The following is a 13382-nucleotide window of genomic DNA, read 5'->3' as shown; positions in this document are numbered from 1 at the left end:
TAACTGTCAGAACTGTCCCTATGCATCTGATTTAGTTTTTCTGTTTCTACTGCTAAACAGATGCATAATGCTGGAACAATATTATTTTTTTCCTATAAACAAAAAAACAATTTTTGCAGTTGAGAAATTTCCAACAAAGACCGTCAAGCTGCTTGGTACATCGGTGGGTAGCTTCATTGTCTTGCACCTGCAAGTTGCTCCCTGCCATGAGCCATATGCTGCCTGAGATAGGCTCCAGATCACCTCCACTAAGAAAAAGATAAGCTATTGTAAAATAGATGGATATTAACCTATACTCAATGTGGACATTAGGTAAGAAGGGAAGATGTACGTAGTTCCATCACCTCATCTCTTTGTGTTTTTCAGTTGTAATGGGTGAAAGGATCATTTAAAATTGGAAAGAAGTTAAAGATTGCGATCACAAAAATGGAAGTACTACAAGCATTTGGCTTCCCTTCTGGTCCCTGTCATCTCTGTATGAATTTTCATTGGTTGGTATTTTCCCAGCTTGGGAGGGAGCCAAACTCGTGATTGGATAGCCCCGTCTACCATGCTCCACCATAGAGACAGGGTTAAACTCAGTGCACACCTTGTAATTCAAATTACTTTGCCGTTGTTGAAGATCCATATTCTATATTAGAGTCTGCTTTTCATCAACAATGTATATCTCTCTCTCAGTGAGGACGTCCATCATCTTCCCTAAACTTCCTAGATGTAAAAATGAATAGCAGTTGTAACACACCATAAATTACAAGTGTCAATGTCGATATATGTCAATTCTGTCAGATCAATAGAACCGCATCATGGTGACTGAAAGTCACTTTTACCAATAAACTTATATTGGTTAATAGGTTAAATAGGTTATCTATAATCCTTTTTTATTATATTCAGAAGAAGATAAAAAATAACAGCATATTTCCATCATCTGCTTGAGCTGCTCCGTAATTATTTTTCTGCAGCCGGATGTGTCAAATCCCGGGCACCGTTCCACGCATGTGTGCAAGTTCACTGATTAATTAGTCCACTGTACAGCAGTTTGTTATAATAAGGGGAACATCTCATGTAGTCGCCTGGTCCAAGTGTAAAGACATTTTTGTAGAATTGGAGAGATTTGCAAAACAGTATAATTTTTAATCAGAAATGACCTCATTCTTTGGCAAATGGAAATAGCTTTCTTACAGGGAATAACCCATAGATGTTGGGCAGTCTGATGCCAGACCTTTTCCCTCAGACATAATCCATCAAGTGTATTTCAACTTGGAATACATAGAAGGAAAAATATGGTCATTCTCAAAGTGGAAAATTATATCCAAACATTCATATCCTTTATCATACCTAGTTGTTCAGTGTAACAAAGTACAGGTTTAGTATTTATTTTTCTATGAGCTATTGAAAGTAAATTTGATGATAATGGTGTATCTGACAATAATTACGGTAATTACAAAACATATTCTTTATGCTATAAATCAGATCAGTGTTTTTGAATCCACTCCTCGGCAGACCCACTGACAGTCCATATTTTTGCTTCCTCCCAGCTCCCGGGGCAAAAATGTGGACAGTCTGCCAGGGAGGTCGGAGGGAGCAAAAACATGGACCGGCTGTAGTCCCCGAGGACCGGATTGGGAAACACTGCTGTAAACGTTAAAACACATTACAATAAATTACAGTCATTTTTTATGTGACCTCGTAATCACCAGGCTGTTGAGCTGCGTTTCCGCAGTTTTTCTCTGCGGATCCCATAATGATACTCCGTGTTCAATAGTCATTACACAATCAGCTTTTGACTCATTCTAAAAAGGTACAAATAAGGCAAACACGTGCCAGTTTGCGGATGCACTCAATGTCAATATGATTTTTCAGTGTTAAAATAATGTGTATACATACACAAATGTATGATTAGAAATGCATAATGTAATGCTTGACATATTGGTATCGTCCAGTGTTTGTTAGACATTGGCATCGGTCCAGTGTGTCAATCTTGACATTTAGACTTTAAACAATATTCAAAGTTGGCAGATCATTTGGATTTCCTATATGCTTTTATGCTGATATGTTTAAAAGAGCTAATTTAGTTTAAAATTGCCAGCAATAAGCCCTGTAGTATCACAGTTTACCAGCAGTTGTTTGGCTGGTGTTTGTTTGACCCGTAGTGTTTTTCATATCATGTTTTGCTTTTTTTCCACTTTTGAAAGGCAGGCAGTTTAGGCATATTGAAAAAGACATTGTAACGGTCAGGAAATTTGAAGTAAATGTATTGTTAATCTGTCTTTCATATGATGCCTCTTTGTCTATTTCTTTGTAATTAGCACAGAAAATAAACTAATCTAAAATACACAATTATCAGACAAAAATATGTTGGTTATATCTGTATTGGCCAAAATATCCACATTTGGTGCACCACCGATAACAATAATGTATAATTATGTACATTTTGCCTCTGAAAATCAACTAGAAATACCAGTGAGTGTTTTTTCATCAAGAATGTGATGGATATTTAAGTCTTTAAATATGGCCTGTCTACAGATCTTATCGAGGTAGGGCTGCTAATACGAACTGCAGAATTTCAGGGATATATCTGGAAGACCATTCTACATTGGAGCTTTTGCTGGTTACTCATCATTCTCCGTCATCTGAGAGCTTTATTTGTGTTTCTTACAGGGTGATGAAAAGTGTTAATATGGGAATGAACAGGCTGTTCTGTGAAATAGGCCAGCTCAATCTCCCCAGCTCTTCTCATCAGTATCCACCTCTGTTTTTACATGTTTAATATAAACAGTTATAATTGAAAGACAAATCTGGCATCCTGCAGAATCATCTACGTTAGCAGTTTCTAAACTGCCGTATTTTTTTTATGTCTTTGAATGATTGAAATAATTCTTTGCATTAGTAGACCTTACCTGGGTGTTGTTTCAGCAACAATAGAGCTGATCAGTAACTAGAGCACTGATGTTTTTCCAAGATGCATTTATAATGCATAACTTTTTTTCTCCTACGTGTCTGGCTGCTATGACAAGGCTTGTAAAGACATGTACAGGCCACATGCTGAAATGAAAATAATGATTATCTTAATCACAATAATTTTATTTTAATTGATAAACTGCCCCGGTTTCTCCTTGAAGCACTTTTAACTCTCTATAAAAGTGTGTCATGTGCCACGTAATAAGACAATGTGTCAAAGCAGAAGGTGCTGTTTCTAGCACTAGATTCAGTTCGCAAAGTTTATTACATATTGTACATGTACTTGTATTTTATGTAATATATGTATAGATGTGTGTTGTCTGTAAGTATATACTTATGTCAGTTTTCAGCATGGCACTACTTGCATTTACAACAAACTACTGTATTTATGACACACTCCTCTCCGTTGATCATTGGTCTTCATTATGCTCTAAATTTCCACCATCCTTAGTTATGTGGCAATAAAGATTCAGATTATGATATTTGTACTGTGTATTAAATAGCTGTTTAGTTATGCATTGCCAGTTAATTTGCCTTTCATTTAATTAATGTTCTCTGCTAAGGTAATGTGTATTTGTAAAAGCGGCATGACCATTAAATTGTTTGTCACAAGATACGGTATGTAGCCATCAATTGTACTTCAAGTTGTTTTTGAGTATTACGCCTCTGCTGACGTCTTTCTTTTTTTTCCACTTAGTCTTGGTTGCATACCAAGGGCTTGCGTTTCCAAGTCCAGTATCATCTTCTCTAGTCTATAGCAGCAGCTTGTGCAGCAGCTTCACATTGTCTCTTTACTCAAAAGCACTCTTCTCACAACCTGCAGTACAACTCAAAAGTTCAAGTACATACAAACACACACACACACACACACATGAATGAGAATGATTCGTCTTCAGCTAGTGATAATTGTGTTGTTGAGGTGTTCGCGCCACTCCTCCCTGCCAGGCTGGCTACCTTCTTATGACCTGCTCTACCAGCATGGTGACGAATCTTCTAAGGCTCTGTCATCTAGTTCCCCCCCAAAAGGTGCCGACAGACAGGGAAAGGGAATGACGCAGCAACCAAACCCACTCTGGAGATCCCATTAGCATGACCTAGCATGGCCCTGTAGCAGTGCTAAGTGATGAATGAGAAACCAATGAGCATGAAGAATTAGTGCAGAACTCCATGGTTGTTGTTCTTAGCCTGAGCCATCTGCTGTAGCTGCATATGGTGAAGGGCTGCCTGAGCACCACCAGCATCACCTGGTCGATCTTCTCTTTTACCTATTGGACATGCTTAATGGTGGTGCAGTAGGCTGCTGGCTGTTGATGACTGAGGCCTCCTAGACATCTAATAGGTACATCAGCTTGAAGAGCATAAAACTAGTGCAGATTTTCTCCGTTTCACGTGTTCCTCGGTGGTCCTACATGGAATGGGTATGTGCAAGCTCCAAATCAGTATGGCTTTCACTCCGTCGAGTTGGTGTGGCTGTTCTGTATCAGGAAGAATTGAGCAGGCAATGGCCATCTGTTGCTTTGTTCCCTGTGACCCCAGCATGTTCTTTAATGCTCATCTTGGCGCTATTGGGCTTGTCACTCTGGGCGTTGTAGTGCAGTAAATCAGGCAGGGTTAAATGATTAAATCTCACCAAGATTTGCGCACCTTCCCAATTCGGAGCACTCAGCCATAGTCCATTAGCAGTCAGCGGCTGTGTGGCACTTTTTCTGGTCTCAGCCGAGGCATGCTAGAACCGTCGCCGTGTGAGTGCACCTAGGAATTTCCTGGAAATTGCGCTAAATTTGGAGGGATGCTCATATCAACTGCAGCACTTCGCCTCCCGATGGACGAGAGGTATCTTGGCAGGCAGGAGGGTGATTTTATGTTGTATGTTCATCATGCCTGCATCGTCCACCACTGTCACCTGCAAGAAGGACCCGGACATGGAGGAAGCCATTTGGCCCCCATAGGGGTGCATTTATTTACAGTGCAGTTGGGGGGGGAGGTGCATCATCGTTTCTGCCCTGCAGTCTTTGAGGGTTATTGAGTTTTTTGCAGGACCTTGTGAGTAGAGCCAGGCAGGTAGGTCGCAGTCAGGTCCGGAAGACAGTCTCTGGTTTAGGTGAAAATATTGACTTGCTTGTTTAGAGCAGAATCCTTCTCTCCTCCTTTCCTTGGTGTGGGAGTGTTGTGTATATCCCCAGGGAGAGCCTGGTCGATTGAGCTGGCTGGGGTAATTGACTGCTGGCTGGGTGTTGTCCAGGTGTTGTCCCCACCCCACCCCGCCTGGCTGCGTTCTCTCTATACCTGCTTTACCAGCTCGCCAATGAATCTTCTGAGTCTCTATCACAACAGTATGCAGTCAGTAGTCTGGTGCTAGAAGGGTACTTTTGATAGAAGAGCAGACGGTACTGCAGTTCAGTCCTGTAGATGTGGAACTGCAATACAGCTGCATTCTCTAGTATTTCCCTTCATCCAAAGAAACCAAATGTCAAGTCTGCTGCTTTGATGACAGTGGAGAATCTCATTTTTGGCACATAGAGCAGTGAATGTATTTGTTCTACTATTCCAGTACTCCTGGCCCTTTTAAACTAGTCTCTGCTCTGTTTTCTGGAGGTTAGTAATGTAAGTAATAGAATTAAAGGTCATTTTCTGGTCATTGTTAGGAGTCTTGTTATGGAGAGTACTGTAACACAAAATTCTTTTCATCTGTTTTCATCCAAGGCATATAGAGGTAATGCAGTGGCGACTCCTGTTTTTGTCAGCTTCAAAATAACATTTTACACATTTACACTTCTGTGTTCTGCTGTCTTCACTGTCAACAGAGGAGCATTAGTCAGCCTTTGTGCTCAGTGTATGAATTCCAACAAAGAAGCAGCTATTCCTCTAAAGGCTCTTTATCAGCTACCATTTTTATTTTTAACCACAGTATTGTAGATTTTTACTTGATTTGTATAAATACGTCACAGTTTTATGTTTGTAGAGCAGCGTGGCTTTGTCATGCAGCGGACAGATCTGATTTTCTCGAACAGTTTGCATCTTTCCCCAACATTCTCATAAGGTTTGTGTCAGCTGATGAATAGAACTGAGTTTATTTCCCAGGGAAAACCGCACAACATCATCTTCTATTTACCACTCAGGTGTCATTTGATCTGAGCACAGCTTTCTGTGATATATTAGTATTTGCATGTGTTAAGAACATCACCGTTGCAAAAAACGCTAATTACTGCTGCTACTTTGTTACTGATAGTGCTATTTAAAGCTGCAGCATTGGTCTATAGTGTGTTAGCATTTTGCTTGTGTATACTGTCGGAGTGAATTAATGTATTTTTCATCTAATAAGGGGCTTAGCTACAGTGCTACAGTTCAGCTACATTGAGGGAATGTTTTACAGCCTATTCTCCTGATATAAGGTAAACTAAACAAATAAATTAATAAATATAACAATGAAATATATGAAATACATATAATGGAAAGTGCAGGTTAAGCATACCAGGGCTATAGACTGTGACCTTTTATGTGACCATTTATGAGAGTGTGCGAGTTACAATTTCACGTTGTTGCATCTGTGTGTATGATAATCATTAGGATGCTTTGCTTCAGCACGGGAACTGCGTTAACTAACTGCATGTGAAAGTGTTTTGCTTTTTGCCGAGTTCTTCCCTCTCCACCTGCACGCACTAGTGATAAAACACGTGAAACAATCACCTTATCTATGGTGTTTATATGCTCCAAAAATGAAGCGGTCTATAGCTGATTTAAAAAAACAAAATGAGTAGAAAGAGGAGGAGCCTGGTGGAGAGGTGGAGCTAAAGTAACATCCCAAGATGGGCACAAATGATAGTAAATGTTATATTAGATGTTATTAAAATTAATGATCAGATTAAATTGTTTTGCAAATATAGTTAATGCATTAAGCCTTGAGTCATTGTCAATCTTTCATAAATACAAAAATTAGGTTATGCAGATTAGGACAACTATTCATCAGCATGCAAGGTCATTGGTTAATACCATGCTGCACCTAAAAATAAAAAGAGGCGCGACCAAATCATGTGCTGGTGCGACCAACTGAGAAAGTTTGTAGCTCCAGTGCTACCACTGGAAAAGTTAGTCTGCATAGACATGTATCACTGAGACACTGTAACATCTATCCTCTATTATTCTAAGCATTTATCCTGCTTAGAGTCACAGGGATGAGGTTTCAATACATCCCAGGTAGAATGACAGTCTACCTTAGGGCAGGCACACACACACACACACACACACACATAATCATACTAATGTTAACATAGAAAACACATCACATATATAAATAGATCTGCACCTCACGTTAGGAGATATATTGAAAGCTGTTAAATAATTATTTGGCACTGCTTTTACAGGTATATGTACACTCCAGTGTGATGATCATGATTCAGTTGTGCTTGAATATTCCTTTGCTCTGGGTGCTCTTTCCAGTGCAAGAGGGCGGGAGTAGGGGATTGGGGGGTCTTACTTCTCTGGAGCGATGTTCCCATGGAGAACCACACAATGCTGCCAGCCAGCAGAAGGCCTTGTTGTGATATGTGTCAGGAAGGATTATAATTAGTCACTAGCTCTTACGTAACGCTGCCTCTCTCTGGACCTGGGTCGTGTACAAGATGCTGCAGCATGCAGTGAGTGTAAGCAGCTCACAGGAACCGCTTTCCAGTAGCTGTGAACTGGAGCTGAATGTGACCATGAAAGGATGAGTCCAGACTGGCTTTCAGACGTCGCTGATCGAAAAAAAAAATGGTAGTGGTGACTCCTTGAACTTTTGCTAAGCAAAATAGTGTCCTATAAATATCCTGTCGGCAATGGCTGTAATGCAAAAAAGTCTGTTTATTTATCAATGATAATACAGGGTTGTGGGGAGCCTGTAGCCGATCCCAAGCTGCACAGAGCAGAAGGCAGGGTAGACAGTATGGACAATTTAAAGATGCCAGTTTACCTTTAGATTGTAGGAGGAAGGTAGAGAATGTGGAGGATGGTTGGTAAATAAGGGACAGCATGCAAATACCACACACAGAGCAGGGGGGGATTCAAACCCGAAACAGCAGATGCGACAGTGATACCCAGTGATCTGTTGCACTACTTGGTGAATGAAGATTTTGGTACCAAAATAGAAATAAGTAAAATATTTATAGTACAGTATTTTATTTTCGTTTGGACCAATATCCTGTCTTTCAGCTGATATTTTGACATAACGCGTAAACTCAGAAATGAATGTGTGTGTATGTGTGTGAATTATGTTTATATTACATTGTGGGGACCAAATGTTCCCCACAATGAAATAAAAACCTGTTATTTTGATGTTGTGGGGACCAGTTTCTAGGTCCCCGCAAAGATCTATGAATGCAATCAAAAACATAAAATGCCAAAAGTCTCGTATCTTGTTTTATTACTTATGGTTAAGGTTACGGCTGGGTAGGGGTTAAGGTCATCACGTTGGGATTAGAGTTTTCTCCATAGAAATGAATGGAGATTCCCCACAAAGATATAATTACAAACTTGTGTGTGTGTGTGTGTGTGTGTGTGTACAGGTATAACTGTGGAAAAAAAACTGCTGTTTAGTACAGTTTAGTGTCAGTAAAGTGGTGTAATTCTACTCTTTTCCCCTGTCTGAGGTAAGCTGTAAATGATAACATCTGTTCAGGGCCCATGATGTTAAATATGCAACTTGCAAAGCATAAACAGATAACATGGATTCCGTTTTGGGCAAAACACTGCAAAGCCTCACCAGTGTCCTATGGTTTTATATCCCTGGAAGGAATCATGCGGCTTGTTACCATAGAACACAGACTAATCCGGTCAGTGTGTAATATTAGAGGCTGTTTTCAAAGCTGTCCATCAACTGGATCACTGTGGTTACGCTCGGCCACTGTGCTGATGTCCATGCCAGGAACAACAAAGGGACTGTTCAGGTATGATAGGGATTCTAATGCCACTTATAAAGAAGGCAGGGCGGAAAACAACAGCTGGAGGACGACAGCAGATATTTATTAAGGAACTCATGGTTACGCCCACTTTGGTCAGTGGAGAGAGAGTTAAAATTGGGAACAACTGGATTGCCTGAGCTGACTTTCACTGGCGATTCATCATAAGATATGACAAAATTCAGGACTAGTTTATCTCTTCCCGCGGTACCCTCCCTCCTTATCATTGACATTAATGCCACATACACAAACGAATTCCATGTTCGTCTGGACATGTATATGTTTCGTTCCACAGAGGGATTCCTGATTTCTAAAGATCAAAACCAACTGGTATATTGTAATATGAAGGATTTAAGATTGTGGACAAGGTATAGTTTTTACCATGTAGTTTATTTGGAAACAATGCTGAAGTAGAATTGCAGTTGGTGGTTAACTGCATAGCAGAAGTATGTTGCTCTTCTGGCTGCTTTTAACATAATCCATTGTTGGGGACTGTGTTCCTGCTCGCTGCCTGCCAGAGAGGAAGCAGAAGAGCTCGTTTCCAGCAGCACGTTTGCCTGATCATGTGAGAACTCGGTTTCCAGAAGTCCGGTCCTATTCTTCTTGTTTATCTGTGAGCATTCGGGCTGCTTTTCTGGAGCCCTGCTGTTTGTCTTTCGTAATTCATAAGTGAGGTTGCAACAGAGCCCTTCGGGGAAGTAAGTACACCTTCCAGAAGTTTCTGTATGGGAATGTAAACATCATATCATTTGAGAGAGCATACAGCAGATAATTCCAAGTACAGGCATTTGCAGGCCTGTGTCCTGTGGGGACAGCACTGAGTCAGTACTGTGATTTGTGTTGATGTCCATTTACCTTTGGGACAGCACTGACTCAGTACTGTGATTTGTGTTGATGTCCATTTACCTTTGGGACAGCACTGACTCAGTACTGTGATTTGTGTTGATGTCCATTTACCTTTGGGACAGCACTGCCCCAGTACTGTGATTTATTTTGATGTCCATTTACCTTGGGGACAGCACTGACACAGTACTGTAATTTATGTAGATGTCCTTTTGCCTTTGGGACAGCACTGACATAGTACTGTAATTTATGTTGATGTCCATTTACCTTGGGGACAGCACTGACACAGTACTGTAATTTATGTAGATGTCCTTTTGCCTTTGGGACAGCACTGACATAGTACTGTAATTTATGTTGATGTCCATTTACCTTTGGGACAGCACTGACACAGTACTGTGATTTATGTTGATGTCCATTTACCTTTGGGACAGCACTGACACAGTATTGTGATTTATGTTGATGTCCATTTCTTGTGGTGATAGCACTGACACAGTATTGTGATTTATGTTGATGTCCATTTACCTTGGGGACAGCACTGACATGGTGTTGAACGGAGTCAAACTAAAGTTAATCCGAAACCATCCCCTGACAAAGCATCCCACTAGTTTGCCCCAGTTTTCTGGATTGCAAATCCCCTCTCATATACACCAGACCATTTCCCAGAGCTTATGTACCATTGAGGTCTGATAGATGAGTTCCTCATCCACCCTAGACCCTTGGAAAAATCCTCCTTTTCTACGGAATCATGAAATATATTTTAAACATTTCATTGTCTTGATATTCTTGAAAATATTGTTTCACAGAAGGTAGACTGAAGCCACGTGCCTGGCTAATAGACCATCAGTCTACTGCTTCAACAATAGAACCTTGGCCAGGTACTCACAGGCTCGGCTATATACTGTGCTTTGTTTGTTTGAGTATAAGCCCAGAGCTTTCCACATCTCTCCAAAGGGATATTAAATGTCTAATGTTAGGAGGTCTACTGATGCACTTTTTTTTTTTGAAGCTCTGCCTTTGTTCTGCCATTTTCCACCTACACTTGAGAGCATGACTCATGTTTTCTGGTTAAGGGCCAGTGTGAATTTCACTTTCACAGCAAAGCCTTTCTATCCTTCACATCAAAAAATGTGAAGTAATGCGCCCATTTATGAATCTGAGCAAGGTATTTATGTGTTAGACTTCAGGAATACCTGAAATCAGTATTGTCATGCACATCCGGGTGCCCCAAGTACACACACATGCAAGAGCACACATGACATTCCTTACTGACCACATTATGTCTGCAGAAGAATTTGATCGGGGTAAATGGGGGATATTATTTCCAATATGTTTGTAGGAATCACACTGTCCCCAAGCCAGGTGTTGAGTACAGTGTAATGCAGCTGTGGCTGCTTGGTCTTACATGTCACCTGTTAAATTGAACACACAGATTAAGAGACTGCTGGATGTTATATCACACTGTAAAACTGTTAACTTGTGCAGTCCAGTATGTCTTCCTCAGGGGGAGTATTTCCAAAAAAAATGTATATTTACAGTATATTTACAGTATATTTACAGTATATTTACAGAATATTTACAGTATTTGCTTTATTTACAAAAAGCGTTATGCACACAGTGCCATACAGTTTGACATCAGTAAACATCCGTAATCTGTACTTTACACATTTTAATTTATACTTTTGATTTATTTCTGGACAAGAAAGGATTTATATACTTTCAGGTTGCTTAGGAGGAAAGACAATGCAATTATATAGGTATTGTTCTTTGTATGTACGCATTGTTTTGGAACATGATTTTTATTTTTTTTTTTAAATCAGCGAGACATACAAATGCAGTGTGATTTTGCAGTGAAAGCGCAAGCAATGCGTGCAAGTGGCAGACAGGAGTCACTCTCCCCCGACATTCCCGGCCACTCTGAAGGCGTCCCAAATACGCCGCCCTATTTGGTAAACATCACACAGTTGGCAGGTGGAAGTTTCACAGTGTTAACTGCGGAACATACTTCAAAATGCAGAATATCACATTTCCCTTTGTGCGTGACTACATCTGCAGCTAAATTAAACGATATCTAGATAACTGGTTTTACCATAGGCCACACCAGGACAGTGTCTCATCTCTGTATACTCATGTGCCTATACGTATATTCAATGTTCATAGACTGGAGTCAGTCAATAATGCATTTCACTGCACGTTGTATATAACTGCCTATGTGACAAATAGCTGCCCGTGTGACTACAAACTTGAACATGGATGTATGGATGGATGGATGGATGGATGGGTGATGGATGGATGGGTGATGGATGGATGGCTATTTTCTGTGGGTTATACTGTCAGTTATATTGTCCTGTTTTCGTATTAAAATTAATCTATATGAGAGCACAGGAGTAGTAGGATGTGTGAAGTGTTACTGGTTTGTTTCTCCTGTTTTGATAATATAGAGAGCTGTAGATGTTCTGCTTTTGAGGGCTGTTGTTGCTGTGAAGTGCTCTAATAAAGTGCACATTCCCCACCCGTGCTGGTCAGGTGGCCCAACAGCACTAAAAGAGGAACAGCCTGGGACTTTGGATCATAGAACTATAGATGTAATTCCAGAAGCATGCTGTGCTGAATGTCACTTGGATCTAGACAGCATGGCCTTTACACCTCCAGCATCATAAACCCATCTCAGTCGTGGAATAGAGTAGAGATAGCCTTGTCAGTCTCATCAGAGCTCAGAAAGGCGAAGTTAAAAACCTTCATCGTGATAAGATGATATGTAGTATCCCTTTGCACCCTAATCGCAGCTGTCAGTGTGCAAAAACAAATTCCGTAGCATCCTGGGCATGCAAGTGAGTCAGCCCGATATCCAAATACAGCCACTGATTGTCTCTGGATTGACATTGTAATGCCCTCTAAATGCTCCCCCATCTTGCTCACACGCAAGGCAGAGTGCTTTGGTCATCTATCCTTGTCATGTCTGTCAATGACTATCTCAGCTTCAGCCTGTCAAGCAAGATCATTTTTAAAGAAGCGACAGGCGGCTTTGGGCAAATATACCCTAAGGCTGCAGCCGTACAGCCATACAGGACAGCATGTGTAAAGTTTTCCTATTTCCCCTCCATTGACAGGAATCGATTACAAGACAACCACCATTCTCCTGGACGGACGGAGGGTTAAATTACAGCTCTGGTAAGTTTGGAGTGAACTTCAAAGAACCATTGTTAGCTACAGCAGGTTTAGCAACAAATACATACATACGATAATGCACACACCTTCCAAAAAGCTAGCTTCTACGGCTGCTTAATGATAATTAAAATTGGTAGTATGCACGATGCACAAAAAGCCTGAACTATCTGAAGGAGATGAATCATCCATTCAGTTTTTACTTATGACGCGACAGTGTAATTTGATGTCGAGAAAACTGACCTGCAATGATTTATTTATTTGTTTGTTTTTTTGTTTGGGTAGCTTGTGCACAGGGGATATTGCATAATCACACAAAAGATTTAAGTGTCCAGAGGCAAGACAGTGCCATCATCAGAAGTCACTGCAGGGCGTAGCAGTGGAATGGAAGGTCCTTGTCAGGATTGATAGACAAAGTGTGTACGTGCTGGCACTCGCAGTGTGGCTGCCAGGCGGCGGGCCCTTGCTCCAGTCACATCCCAGCCC

The 13382-nt window shown here is 40.7% G+C and overlaps 1 protein-coding gene across 6 annotated transcripts in view; it reads left to right on the top strand.

Annotated features, from left to right (window-relative positions):
* Positions 1-13382, top strand: part of rab40b (RAB40B, member RAS oncogene family) — a 33291-nt gene that overhangs the window by 8408 nt on the left and 11501 nt on the right. For all 6 annotated transcript variants that reach the window (XM_049014071.1, XM_049014072.1, XM_049014075.1 and 3 more), the window contains one exon: positions 12842-12902. In XM_049014071.1, coding sequence (XP_048870028.1) covers positions 12842-12902 — 61 coding nt within the window. The remainder of the gene's footprint in view (positions 1-12841; positions 12903-13382) is intronic.

Source organism: Brienomyrus brachyistius, chromosome 5 (assembly GCF_023856365.1).
Source record: "Brienomyrus brachyistius isolate T26 chromosome 5, BBRACH_0.4, whole genome shotgun sequence".
Lineage (NCBI taxonomy): Eukaryota > Metazoa > Chordata > Actinopteri > Osteoglossiformes > Mormyridae > Brienomyrus > Brienomyrus brachyistius.
This window is presented reverse-complemented; position numbering and strand designations above follow the sequence as displayed.